Raw genomic sequence first — 15431 nt, forward strand, 5'->3', positions numbered from 1 at the left:
CAGAGCCAGCGCCAGTAGCCATGACCGTCCAAGAGCCAGCGCCAGTAGCCATGACTGTCCAAGAGCCAGCGCCCCTCGAGCCTTCCAAGGCTCCGCCTCTCGAGCCTCCCAGGGCTCCGCCTCTCAAGTCTCTCGAGTCTTCCAGGGCTCCTCCTCCTGAGCCTCCCAGGGCTCTGCCTCTCAAGCCTCCCAGGGCTCCTCCTCCTGAGCCTCCCAGGGCTCCGCCTCTCAAGTCTCTCGAGCCTCCCAGGGCTCCGCCTCTCAAGTCTCTCGAGTCTTCCAGGGTTCCTCCTCCCGAGCCTCCCAGGGCTCTGCCTCTCAAGTCTCTCGAGCCTCCCAGGGCTCCTCTCGGGCCTCCCAGGGCTCCGCCTCTCAAGTCTCTCGAGCCTCCCAGGGCTCCTCCTCTCGAGCCTTCTAGGGCTCAGCCTCCCGAGCCTCCCAGGGCTCTGCCTCCCAGGGCTCCGCCTCTCGAGCCTCCCAGGGCTCCGCCCCTCGAGCCTTCCACGGCTCCCCCTCCTGAGCCTTCCACGGCTCTGCCTTCCATGGCTACGCCTTCTGAGCTTTCCACTGCACCACCTCCAGAGCCTCCCAGGGCTCCACCTCCTGAGCCTCCTACGGCTCCGCCTCCCGAGCCTCCTACGGCTTCAATTCCTGAGCCTTCCACGGCTCTGCCTTCAGAACCTCCAGAGCCTTCTAGGGCTCCGCCTCTAGAGCCTCCTGCGGCACCACCTCCCACAGCTCCACTGTTAAGTGAAAGGCCAGAAATCTGAGAAAACTCTTTAATAATGTCCAATGTTTTAGGAACTTCTGAATTGTGGTGTCATCTGCAAATTGCGAAATTTTAATTTCTTTATCCTGAATTCTATTTCCGTTTATCACATTATTCTAATTGATCATTCAATTTAAAATCTGAGTAGCCAGCAGGAAAAGAAAGGGGGAAATGGGGCAGCCCTGTCTTATACCTCTGTGAATAAGAAATGTTGGTGTTGTTCCAGATACAAGTTTAACACAACACAAGGTTTTCACTGCATTGATAAAATAATTATTAAAATCAAAGAAGCGTAATACACTAAAGATGAAATTGTGACTAACACTATCGAAGGCTTTTTGGAAGTCTATGAACATAATAAGAGCAGGATCCAAAACCAAATCACGATAATCAATTAAATCAAGAACTAATCTTACATTGTTGGATATGTGACAACCCTTCATAAACCCTGATTGGCACTCATCAATCAAATCATCAAGGCCATATTTAAGTCGTTTTGCCAAGACAGATGCCAAAATGTTATAGTCCGTTATTTAATAATGTGATTGGGCGCCAGTTGTCAATCAAAAGATTATCTTTTTGAGATTTTTGTACTAGAGTAATAACACCCTCTTTCATTGATGGTGAAAGGCATCCATTGTCAAATGATTAAAAAAAATCTGCTATATGAGATGAGATAAGATTTGTATCTTCACATACAACACCATAAATTTTCATTTTCTTAATCACATTTAACTCCCCCCTTCTTTTTTCGAGACTAAAGAAATATTTACTGTTTTTTCTCTAACCACTGTTTTCTTGACCCAATAAAGGACCCCTTGGCTTTTTCTTCATATATTACATTAAGTTTATTTTGTAGTTTAATCAGAGAGGTCTGATCCTCAATAGTGTAATTTCCTCTCTCTATTAAATGATTAATTTCCCCTGAAATTTCAATTAAGTCTGCCTTTATAATAGCTAATTGTTTTACGCAGCAGGCAATATATCTAAAATATAAGCTTGAAGAAATCAACCAAAGGTCAATACGTGACTGCAATGAGAAATTTTTGTTGCTCTAAGTAAACTGCTTAGTTAAGGGGTTTTTTACTCTCCAAATATCAATTAAGTCAAGACTGTAACGTAAACGTAAAATATCACTTTTACATCTACATCGCTTCCGATTTCACTGTTTGCTCTAGGAGGGCATCTGTCCATGGAACCATTTATGACCATATTAAAATCACCACCAATGACTAACTTAACATTCTTATTATTTCTCATAGTAGAGTTTACACAATTTTCAATTTCACCTAATAACAAAGCGATTGCATGGAACCCAGACGGTTGAAAAAGAGGGAGGTCACTGTTGCTCTCTATACATAATGCCAAGTCCCATAGACATTCTACGGGCATTTCACTGGCAAGACTAGTTGAGATGTTTCAATGTGCTGCATTAATATGCTTAACACTAAAACACTTTTGGAATAAACAATGTATGTATGTATGTAACAATGTTAAAATAAAATTACTATTTTATATGAGAAAACACAAACAATTTTGCTACAGATAGGTGTCAGTTTACGGATCTCACCATTAATTTGCATGGTATCCACAAATAGTGGCTTACTGTCGTAACACGCTAGTTTACGTTACGCTCTCTCCTATGGTTAAACGATGAGTTTTGATAATAGCATAAAATATATCTTGTATTTTCAGCCAACTTCAAACCAAACCATCAACATCTCTTGACCGACCGTTGACACTACTGTTCCCTTGTGGCCGTGAAAAGAAATGCTGGTGGAAAAGTGGCTACACAAACATGTCATTACATGATTGGAATAGTGTTTAAATTAGCATAGCTGGTAATCTGGCATACCGGACATTTTCCCGGTGGGCCAACACACTTTGGGGCCGATCGGGGCGGACTGTCCATAGGGAGAACCGAGCGGGCCGGTGGGTCACATTAAGCTTAAATGAGACACTGTGTTATGCAGAACGGACCACAAAACAGAGCAGCTATTTAGACCGATTTATCTTCCCAGTCCAGCCCTGGTTGTTACTAATTTACGGTCAATGATCTACATCAGACATAATGAACAAGGTCTGTTTTATATCTATGTGTAATTTCTAGTAACAGAATGTGTAACCAATTGATTACTAATGCTGCTTGGTTGGTATTGTTCCTAAATACTAACTTCAAGACGTCTCCTACATTTTTGCATTCTTTCTACTCACTACATCAGCCATTTCTCTTCCACTAAAACTTAATTAAGTATGCTAATGTGATTTTCAGAAACTAGTAGGCTAACCATGGTCCCAAATGCCTTTGTCACCACACCACATGCTTTTTCTCAGTATGGAGACACCAACACCCCAACTTCCCTTTCATTGTTCTTTTTTGCAAAACCCACAACTTTATTTGAACCAGGCATCCTCATTTTACACCCTAAAATGTCCTAGCTTTTGTAGACGACACTTTTATATCTACTAACATATCCATGCTGATCTTGTGAATAATATTCACAATTTTGTGTTTGTACATGCTACTCCCCCACACTTCCTGACATTTCTGGCAGACCTGGTCAAGCCAGTTCACATCCTGTTCCTCTGAGTATAACTCAAGCTCAGTATCTCTGGACACAAGTTCAGTATGAATCTGTCCCCTTGCACTGTTTAGAATAAAATGGACTCATTGATTTACTCAAGTTCACAAAAAGTATCTCTTGTATAGGAAAATAATATAAGGCTTGTAAGGTTATAAGGCTAGACATTATTACTAAGACAATATTATGAATAAAATAAACATTTGCTGGAGATATTGTGAAAACTACCCTCTCAAAACTAGAGGTAAGACTTACATTGATTTGTTAAAATGAGATTGCTTTATTAATAAGAACATAATTACTATAACAATACACAGGATAAGATCTGAGTCTTTTATAATGAAATAAAGTCTATGTTCAATTTATTCAGCACCCTTATAGTAACCATGCATCACATTTTATTTCTTTGATTCTGATAAACGCCAAGGCAGATCCTCTAAATGCCACCTTTGAAAATAAAAATGGTTTTCAAACTAATGCTTTTGGGGAAACAATGTTGATCGACATTGATCCTAAAATTGTAATTGTCATAAATAACTACAATGAATAAAACAACCCGAGCAATATAATAATATTCTGTTGCAAATACATAAATACACACACACAAAAAAGTCCAGTTTAAAAAGCTGTTTGTCTTCAAATTGCAAAAGCTCTCCAATATAATTTATATTAATCAATAAACGTCAATTTGAACCCTAGTGCGTCAATAAAAGGTCCTTAGATGACAAAAATGTCAGTATCAAAAAACTGTTTATTTTTTTAACCAACATCAGTCCTGATCATAACTACAAAATATTCATTCATTTTCAGGATTTTAACCCTTTAAATGCCAGTTTGTTTACATAATGTCACTGTTGTGTGACACACACACATTTCTCAATACACACATAAAAAACACACTCTGATATCCATAACAACACACCACACAATTTTTGCTGCATCATTTATTTAATTGGCCTGCAGAACTCTGTAATATAACAAACAGAAAATATGAAAAGAGCATGTATTTGCTCCATAGGATTAACATGAGAGAAATGGCGTCATCTGGTGGAACATTTTTACAAATTAACATTTTGAAGCCAGTGCTCCGGAATGAAAGCATAATACCTTATAATTCATGATTTTATGCTTTAATGGCACTGAGATCACATATTGCAGTTTTAATGGGTTTCAATGTGGACATTAATGTCCCTTTTGTAACATTTATGTAACTATTTTGTGTACACAGTGTATTTATAAGAACCGAGGTTGAAATATCAAAATACCACCTCAGAACACACACCTTTGGAAAAATGTATGCCATTGGCATTTACACAGCCAAAATGATCGAAAAACAAAAATGAAAAAGACAAAAATGTCCCGATGTTCGCACAATGGTTAAAACATGGAATGTATTTATTTAATATTTGTATTAAATTAATTTAACAAAATATTTATAATAAAACGTTTAGTCAAAGCAGTCAGCTAGTTTTAAATACAAATACTGTTGAAAAATAATAAGCTTAATAGCTTAAGCTTGCCTTTAGGCCTTCACATCATGAGCTTATTAAACGTTTGCTCATTTCTCTGGTGTAAAAGTGCAAGGTCTGTCAACTGAAATGCAAATATGCATCTGTCTCGACACGTTATCTTCATGTGGGGGCGGGTAGGGTGACCTACGGGTATCCAACTCCACCAAAATCCGTTTACGTGTAACGTTCAGCAACGAGACCCTGTATGAAAGATTGCCCAACATTCATCTCCGCCGCACCGTATACACGACAGGGGAATGACACCGTAACGTTCAGCTCTTCTCTCATTTGTCAGCTTTTACCGCCAAAGACCGTTTGTTTTGTCATCCCTGGGAAGCGAGTTTTACAACCGCGGTTTTAAGCCCTTTTAGACAGTCATGTGATTGTAACGTAACCCGACCGGAAAACACCGACGACGACGACAAACCATCGCCGCCAATGCTGGGTTTGAGAGGAACAGAGCAGCTGCGAGCCCAACGGATAAGTCCTCCCCCCCACCCGGTAACAGACAACAACTCACCAAACTCCACGCGCGCTCGAGCGGAGGAAAGGTACGTGTGTACTTACACATATCCGTGTTTATCGTATACTGATTGTGGGTTTTCTTAGTTAAGGAGATATTCGTTGACCACCCCTTCCCCCCGTGCGCCTGAGTGTGTGTCAGTTTCACGAAGCACCGTTTATTTTCGCTTCTCGTATAGCAGATGCTCACTAACCTCCGTTCTCTCTATGTATAGCTGTTATTGTCAATTATTCAGCTATACTCAAAATACGGCCGTTGGATCATGTGCTGGGTGAGCATTGGACGTCTACGCGTCGTCACGTTTCAGTTTTTGACGATTTATTTTCTATTTGCATAGAAAAACAGATTGCGGAAGTGGTCGGTCTCTGTGGGAGATCTGTCCCTTCCACGTGTCTCCGAAGTGGGCGGAGACAGTTTACGCCACAATGTGAATAAGTTAAACTGTAGGTATTGGGTTGGATTGTAAAAATGCATACGTTTTAATCTCTTAATATATTTGTTAAACTGTTTATAAATCTATTTGGAAAAATGTTAATGCCCTATATTTTATGACAATTTAAGTTGATTACTAAACTGGTTGGGTATGGAGTGGAAAGCTATAATCAAGTGACTGTTTGGATTGTTCAAGCACAGCAATGCAGCATGACAGCCTGTGCTGTCAAAGGCCATTGGAATTGTGTCTGTAGGCCAGGGGTGCTCACAATTGTATGGTTTAAGATCTACTTTTTCATGATGTAATTTTAGTAAGATCTAGCATGCATTGTAGGTAGTGTTGTCAGGATACCAACATTTCATAGTCGTACCAATACCAGTGAAATTTGATGATTTCACATCTAATACTAACTCATTTGTAAATTAGGTAAACATTGATTCAAGTTCTCATGTACATTTCCAAAACATGTGATGATTTGGTAATTCATATTCATTAGGAAAGCGATAACTGATTGGTCAGTGAAACTATAGCCCAACACTTCTCCTTAACCTTATGCTAACTAATCACCTAGGGCTTTCCTCATAAATATGAACAAGTCTTCCAATGCTATCCTACATTTTGGAAATTTGTGAGGAAATAAAAAATTTGATCTTTAAAGGATTAATTCACCCAAAAATCTCTCATCGTTTGCTTACCCTCATGCCATCCCAGGTATGCATGATGTTCTTTTTGCAGCAGAAAACATTTAAAGGAAAATAGGAAAATATCTCAGCTCAGTAGGTCAGGTAGATGGCTATCAGACATTTGATGCAACAAAAAAAAACAGAACACATTTAAAGATAAAAAGACAGTAATCGTATATGTCATCCATATGACTCCAGCGGTTAAATTAATGTCTTCTAAAGCGATACAATCACTTGTGGTGCAAAAAATATCAATATTTAAGTACCTTTTAACTATAAACCATCGCTTCCGGTCAGCAGCCGGAACCGCTGGAGTCATATGGATGACATATACGATTACTGTCTTTTTATCTTTAAATGTGTTCTGCTACATAAAGAAAGTCATGCACACCTGGGATTCCATGAGGGCACATCCACTCCAGAGAGGTTGAGTGTGGAATTAGCCACAGGAATGCTGTCTGAAGATCCGATAATGTGACACATAAACCCTGTGGTTGACCTTTAGGGTAATGGACATAACAGAGTGGTCTTCTAAGGCACAGAGGTTGCTGAGCTGGTCGAGGTAGATGAGGGTTAATAATAACCTCACGAGTCAAGCTTTAAGATCAGGGTTCAGTGTTCAGAGGTTTGGCCCTTGGTATATGAGTGTTGTCAGGATAACAACATAAAGCGATCACATGATGGTAGTAGTCAGTGTCGTGACAACCAGTTAGTTCCACTTAAAGTTAGCAGCAGGCTCTTAAAACTCAGGTCTCATTATTTGATCATCTGATTGTATGCTTTGTCATATTGATTTTTCCTGAGTATAAAAAAACTTTCCCATAATTGTGGTATGTTGTTTATTTAAATCCGTAACTAATAAGCAGAGGTAATCGTGATACTTGCCTTAACAAATATTTGAGGAATAGCAATACAGTTTTTTGTTGATTATTGTGTTAAAGGGGTCATGACATGAGGAATACAATTTTCCTTGATCTTTATTCATATGAGGTCATTGTACTTTAAAAACAAACTGCAAGTTTCAAAACTCAAAACTTCATTCTAACTGGAAAAAGAGCATTTGTTGTAACCAATCTGCCAAAATCACTCGTTCTCTTTTTTTCTCCACATCATGATGTCACACTGTAGTAGACATTTGCATCTGACTGCCTCCACAACAACACATCAATGCCTACTTTCTTATCACATCCATAGCCCCGCCCAGTATGCTGTTGAGCATGCCAAGATGCCAAGAACAGGGTTCCCACAGGTCTTAAAAAGTCGCCCTTCTGCAAAATAAGGCCTTAAAAATGTCTTTAAATGTTGTAGGAGGGATTGTTTTCTCATTGCGTTTAAGTAGGTTGACCAGAAGTCCTGTTTTGAAGAGGCGTGTCTCAACAATTCTCTAAACATTGTAATTATGTCCTGATTTCAGCTGGTAGGCTCACAGATTTTTTTTCTATTACTTAATTCTACTTACATTTGATATACTCATTTCCTTCTCGCTATTGTCTTTGGTATCGTTTGCAGAGAAGAGAAGCAATTTCGAAGCGTTTGACGATACTTTCATTCTAGTCTTTCTGCAAATCTGCAGATACCATGGCAATGACGTCACCTGCTTGCCGCGCACTCTTTGTCAGCCTGTATCGGCACACCAATAAAAAATTTGTTTTCTGCAATGAGCTGAAAGAAGCCGATCTATTTCTTCGTGCAGCACGTGAATATGTAAGCGAGTATTTTTCTGTAATGTTCATTTCCCCATGAGCTCGGAGGTAAATCAGACAATGTCACATTTAGGCAGCTACTCTGCACTTTTTACGTAGTACAAGCACTGTGGGGGTTGTATTTAGAATTTTTTCTTACTATGTTGTGAATTTTTGTGAAGAAATTTCATAATTACACATGCAATATGACATCATATGGATAGAATAGGCTACATATTTGTATATTAAAAAAAAAAGCTCAAATGTGGTTAAATCGTGAAAAAAAACTAAATCCACACACACCCTACATTTTCTTAAATCTTTCTTAAATGTAGCTTCATGAAACCCTGCAAGAAGAGAGCTGTCAGTCAAGAGCAGAGAGCCAATCATTACACTTGGTGTTTACTGTCAAGTCTTAAAGGAGAACAGCACCAAAACCTAGCATTTCTGACAGGGGATCAGAATGAGGGTGGGAAATAATAATAATAATAAATAAATAAATGACTGTTTTGTGTGAAAAAAAACTTTACTGATATTAAAAGTGACACTCAATGGATATACTAAAATAAAGCTTGTCATGACTCTTTTAATGGATTTAGTGTTTATTGTTAATAAGAGATTTGCACAGTTGGATTTATAATATTTATGACTGCTCACTGCTGATGAAGTCCATGCCATAAGACTTACAAACCTAAAGGTCTTCTTTCACCTAGTCTTTTTATTTTCTTGTGGTGCATTGTGGTCTGTAGTAGACAGGAAGTTGACTGTCATCTCTGACCCTTTTTGTGTAGGTGGAAGAATGGAGCTGGCCAATCATGGTCTTATCCTTCTGCAGCAGCTCAATGCACAGAGGGAGTTTGGCTTCCTGTGTGACTGCACAGTCGCCATCGGTGACGTCTTTTTTAAAGCACACAAGGCCGTATTGGCTGCATTCTCAAACTACTTCAGAATGCTATTTATACACCAGGACAGGTAACATGGTTCACACCTAGTTCATACATGCCAAAAAAATGTTTTGTTTATTGGTTTTTAAACATCCATTTTGTGTGTGAACTTTTTTTAAAGGTGCACTCAGTCATTTTTTCCCCATTAAAAAAGTTTTACTCCTTAAGAAATTAATTGTAATTTTGAAACAAATGTATAAAATCTTGACCACTCACATGAGATAAAGATCTAGCCATATCAGTAACCTTATAAAAGCTGTTTTATTGTACATGGGGGCAGGGGCGCCCTCATGGGGGCAGGGGCGCCCTCATGGGGGCTGCCATTTTAGAATCACATGACCAGCTGAATAACATGACTTTAATGGGTGCTGCATTTACACCACTAGGTGTCACTGTATGTCCAAGATGACATGAGCAAAACGTTTAATATTAACTTTAAGGTGCATTTAGTAATATTTTTGTTCATATTGTGCTGACATCAAGCACATCATGACACAAAAAACAGAAGTACTCAGTTACAGACGTAACAATGTGCCATTCACACTCAGCCGTGATTGATTTATTATTGAGATAGAGCAAGTTATATTTGGCTGGTCATATAATCTCAACAAGTCGGCGCTCATGAATGTGCAACAATCACCATGTATAGAATAAAGCAGCTTTTTCACACAAGTCTTCATCTAATGTGTGTGTTTTATAATTTTAAACATTTAAAAAAAAAAAATTGTGCTATTACTATTGCTTTCTATTTAAAGTGCAATTAAATGTTGTAGTTATGGGTTAAGCACAACACCTCACTCAGGTCTAGAATACAGTTTGTATTTAAAGAAATAGTTCACCCAAAAATTATAATTCTTTCATCATTTACTCACCCTTTTACCATCTCAAACTGACTTTTTCTACAGAACACAAAGATTTTTTTGAAGGAGATACAGTATATGCCTGTATTTCCATATAATGCAAGTCAATGGGGTCCAAAACTCTCAAGTTTCAAAAAGAATATAAAGATATTCCATACGACTGGTTTAATGGTTTAATCCATATCTTCTGAAGTGATACGATCTGTTGTGAGTGACAAAACATACCAAAATTGATCTGTTCCATATAGATCTTGACATCTGCAGTCTCCTTGGCATAATCATGATTTGAAGCTCGATTACACTTGACACATGCACATGATTTATAGTGAAAAATTTGTTAGATTTTAGTGTGACAAATTAGAGCTGATCGTTTACTGATCGTTTTGCTTCAGAAAATATTGATTTACCGACTCGAGTCATGTGGATAACATTTATGCTGCCTTAATTTACTTTTTGGAGCTTGACATTTTTGGACCCCATTGAATTGCATTAAATGGACAAACACACATATTATTTCTTTCAATAATCTTAATTTATGTTCAGAAGAAAGTCATATGAGTTTGAGATGGCTACTGTAAGGGGGAATAAATTATGATAAATAATTTTTATTTTTGGGTGTACTATCCCTTTAATTGATGCTTACACAATCATTAAAGCACAAAGCTTTGTTTAAAAATGTATTTCTCCAATGTTTGAATATTTGTTTCTTTGTCCTTCACCAGTGACTGTGTTCGCTTAAAGCCTGCAGACATTCAGCCCGACATCTTCAGCTACCTCCTCAATCTGATGTATACTGGCAAACTGGCAACACAGCTGATAGACCCGGCTCGTCTGGAGCAGGGCGTTAAGTTTCTCCATGCCTACCCTCTCATTCAGGAGGCCAGTCTTGCTAGCCATTCAGCATTCTCTCACCCTGAGGTCAGCCTTCCTCTCTCCTCCTCTCTTTATGGCATTCAAATATCAGACCAACAGGCCTCGAGCACAAAATGTCTCCCAGCGAGAACGCAATTGTCTTCACCATTTGATTTGGAAGGCAGTGGTTTGCTCGATGGGAAGTTTGTGACCACAAATAAAGCTGCTACCTCACTGACACGGTCTGGATCCAAACACAGGCATGCTCTGTCAGAAATGGAGGTAGAGGCATCTGCAAGCACCAATCAGTTTCTGAGGGAAAGCGCTGAGATGGAAACATCTGCAGGGGAGACCCCATCTTGCTCCATGAGTACCAACACAATTCTACATGTGAAGCCCAGCATTATGAAACGAAGTTCATCTATGAGAAAGCATTACACGTGCCATGTTTGCGGTGGCCGCTTCACCCAGCGAGGAGCCTTACGAGAGCACCTGCTCTTACACACTCAGGCAATGCTCCCTCTGGTGTTAGAGCCAGGCAGTGCAGCTTCCCCCATGGCGAATGGAGATGCTGCCACGCCAGATGTGGAGGAAGTTTTTAGAGGCAGGGAAGCTGCTGCAGCCACCCCTGTCATCGTGGACATTGCAAGCGATAGTGAGCAGCTTCTGTACTCTAAAGACTCTCTATATGCAGAAACTGCAATGCCAGTCCCTACAACAACAGCAGTCAGCCTGTGTACAGCGCAGCCCCAGGCGGACACACCTCCTCCATCCGATATTGCTGACATCGACAACTTGGAGGGTGCGGCAGACATGGAGCGGGAAGTGAAGCGAAGGAAATATGAGTGCTCCACTTGTGGCCGCAAGTTCATACAGAAGAGCCACTGGAGAGAGCACATGTATATCCACACAGGCAAGCCCTACCGCTGCAGCGCCTGCGGCAAAAGCTTCTGCCGGGCCAACCAGGCGGCGCGACACGTTTGCATGAATCAGGGCTCTGAGCCAGCGTACACCATGGTGGATCGACAGAGCATGGAGCTTTGTGCAGCTGATGACTCCAGCCAAATGGAGGCTCTGTTTCTTGGCTCTTCAGGGAGACCTTACAAATGCAATGTATGTGAAATGACATTCTCCAGTCCCAATGAGGTAATCAAACACCTGTGCTTTAACCAGGTGACTCTCTCTGGTGGGGCAGCTCTAGGAATGGGAATTAGTGGGCTAAACAGTGACAACCTGGCCAAAGATGAAGGTTCAGATTCATCCAGTGGTGGGCCATTAATAACACCCATCAAAACTGAGGCATGCTTTGTGGAATAGTTCCACATGCATTCACTTCAAAATATATATATATATATATTTTTTTAATGTATTGCATTTGATTTGTTTGGGGATAAATTATAATCAGAAGTTAAGCTAACAGTACAGATGAGAATTCTACTTCTACTGAAAAGAACTTCTACTTTCTGTGTTGTGCATTTTAAATGCAGAACCAACTCTCATGAATTTGGTTACTATATTTATAACAGATTTACTATATGATTATTCCACCGAGATGCCCAGAAGACCAACTTTCCTGGTTTACTCAGGTCATTTGCACAGTTTGTGTTGTGTTTAAAGTTCTTCCTGTGACTATATGTCTACAGGAAAAGGATGTAGTGAACTTTTGTAATCCTACACGTTCATCACAATGTGCGGATCAGATGTAGACTGGAAGTTTGGTAATTCAAGTAAATATATAAAAATTAAAAAAAGTAAATCCTTAGTTTGTGGGTGTCATGGTGGAATCTCCAGTAATGTATTTTGTATGGTGTCTCCATACAAAGCAAAATCTCAACATCTCAGTATGTCAGCTTTTCTGAGCAGCTAAGTTTGCGGCTTGATTTATGGAACAAGTGTCCTTCTCTACCCCAACTGTTACACCTGTTTCAGACATGCAGTATCAGACTAATCTGAAATTTGCATCAAAGAGTAATTCTAGGGTAGAGGATCAAAGCCAATTTTAGCTGCTAGTGCCTCCAAGGAGTTACATTGATCTGACAGAATTTTTAGATTTTTTTTCTGACACTGTTTCTAATTTCTCTTTAAGTGCTTTGGGTTAGCAAGAGCAAGGTGTAAGTGTATATAACCTTAATTTCTGCAGTGCCAGAGCACATGTCATACATACTTTTTATTATTTTATATTTTAGTTAATGTGACCCACAATATATTTGCCTATAATTGTCATTTTGTGTAATTTGTCAATTTGTTACAGTGTTGTTTTTTGTGCCAATACCACATAGATGATAAACATCCATGCCATAAAATCATCTTTCTTTTGATTGGATGCATCAGGCTCTTCACATGTTCTGTTGCTTTCATTGTGGGTAAACGTGTTAACAGTTGGACTATGCTTAATCCACAAACTTTTACTGTGTGTGAATTTAGAAAACACTGTGGACAATCTTAAATGTGTACATAACATTCCTTAAAGGGAGATATTTCTGTCGTTCCCCATCAAATGATTTACGTGAATATGCTCTTAAATTCCTTATTTTTGAGTTTTATATAACTTTTCAAATTTTATATACAGTGCTGTATTTACAAAGAATTTTATAATCTCAAAAGTTGTATATTGATAATTACATTTATTGTAGATGATTATCCATTTTAGTGCAGCACAACTTTGTGTACTTGTAGTTTATATGTACTGGCTGTCTTGGTATTGAAGACATTAGTTCATTTTAATGCAACTGACAGTGAGGTCATGCTGTTAAAGCACTGATATTTACTAAAGAACCCTGACTACTCTGATTAATATAATTGTTCTACATCAGGAAACGTCTATCATTTAAAACCAGAGCAATTTACATTCAGTGCAAAATATTTTCTAATTTTTATTTGTAGAGATCTTGTAGGAATATACTTAACAGGGCACTGTGAGTTAAATTACTACTGAATAATGAATTCAAGTCGGGGTATAATAATGTTTTGTTATAACCAGGGTTTTTTTTTTTTGGTGTTGTGACTAAAGAGAATTTGTCCAAGGCCTCCTGTTCCTTGCATGTTTAATCATATGTGTAATGTCATGCCTTTTTCATTTATATTGTTACAGTTCTTTAATGTTTGTGCACATGCAAGTTGTAATTCTTTGAGGGAGTTATAGGGAGGGGAGAGGGCAAAGGCAGCCCCTCAAATGCACAAACCCCAAAAGCCAAGACAAACATACTGTGATCTCTCACTCCTCAGGAACATGAACAGTTGTCTCTGGAAAAAAATGCTTTCTTTGCATTTTCATTGTGAATAATGGATAATAAATCCTTATGTTTTTTGAAGAGTGCAGTAGGCTATGTTTTAATAACAGTATGAAGTATTTCATTATTTTCTGCTATTGACAAATTTGTACAGTCATAGGGTGTGTGTGTGTATATGTATATATATATATATATGTGTGTGTATATACATACACACACAACCTATGTATTGTACCTAAACTTGAGGTTAAATATTTTGCCTTTGAAGCCACATTCCATATTAAGAGGCAGGGAAATAAACACTATTAATATGATATAAAATATGCTTTAACTGCTACTTTTACATTTTAAATTATTAGTACGTTTTCATGTAAACGCAATAAACGGGTTTCCTTTATCGTAAGGTTGTATACGGTTTAAGCAAAAACCGAGCGATACGGGAGACTTGTGCTACATGATCTACATCTTTATGTTTGAAAGCAAACATTGTAAACGTTCAAATATAATACTGACGGTAAATGGTCTGCACTTATATGGCGCTTTTTTTTAACCTTGGAGGTTACCAAAGCGCTTTACACTGTGTCCCAACCACACACACATTCATACTCTCCATCATACACCAATGACGGCAGAGCTGCCATGCAAGGCGCTAACCTGCCATTGGGAGCAACTTGGGGTTCAGTGTCTTGCCCAAGAACACTTCGGCATGTGGAGTCATGTGAGCCCTGCGATTGGCACCCGACCCGCTCTACCACCTGAGCCACACCCGCCCCTAACCATAGCTAAAATATAGCCGGTACAAAAAAACAAAAGAAATAAAAAGGGTTTTAAAAGAAAAAAGTAATTCAGGCTATCGGTTAAGTTAAATAAATAGTAAATGTTAACAAACCTTTGTGCTTTCCTATTTTTACATATCTCTATTATCTTATAAAAACACTGCAAATCTGATTTATTTTCCGACCGTTTCATGTAGCCTATAAAGTAGCCTATCTTCTATAAATGATTAAAAAAATTGTTAGGCTATAAAAGAAACTTTGACATCTTTGTTATGGTGATGAAAATGAAGAAACAAAATATTTTCTTCAAGGGAGATTACATCATTTGTTTTTCTACACACAAATTGAGAGACATCATTCCAAAAACTTTAAACAAAGTGGCAGTTCCAAAACGGATGGGATAATGTTTCTGTTTCATCTTTACAGAATGCATTTGATCTACATGTTAACACTATACCGGCCTATCCAATGGACGTGTGTTGTACACGTGTGTAGAGCATATTCGACAAAAATTCAGTTATTTCTAATATCACGTTTTCTTGCTTTTTCGGATGGTTTTTAATAAGTTGAATTGGTACTAATCAGA

At 38.7% G+C, this 15431-nt stretch overlaps 1 protein-coding gene across 1 annotated transcript; it reads left to right on the plus strand.

Moving 5' to 3' along the window:
• The first annotated feature begins 4882 nt into the window (after positions 1-4882).
• zbtb2b (zinc finger and BTB domain containing 2b) lies at positions 4883-14200 on the plus strand. The gene is made up of 3 exons (XM_052098885.1): positions 4883-5413; positions 8975-9155; positions 10710-14200. The coding sequence occupies exons 2-3, from the start codon at positions 8983-8985 to the stop codon at positions 12154-12156; spliced, it is 1620 nt and encodes a 539-aa protein (XP_051954845.1). The 5' UTR covers positions 4883-5413; positions 8975-8982; the 3' UTR covers positions 12157-14200.
• Positions 14201-15431: the final 1231 nt, after the last annotated feature.

Source organism: Xyrauchen texanus, chromosome 30, assembly GCF_025860055.1.
Source record: "Xyrauchen texanus isolate HMW12.3.18 chromosome 30, RBS_HiC_50CHRs, whole genome shotgun sequence".
Lineage (NCBI taxonomy): Eukaryota > Metazoa > Chordata > Actinopteri > Cypriniformes > Catostomidae > Xyrauchen > Xyrauchen texanus.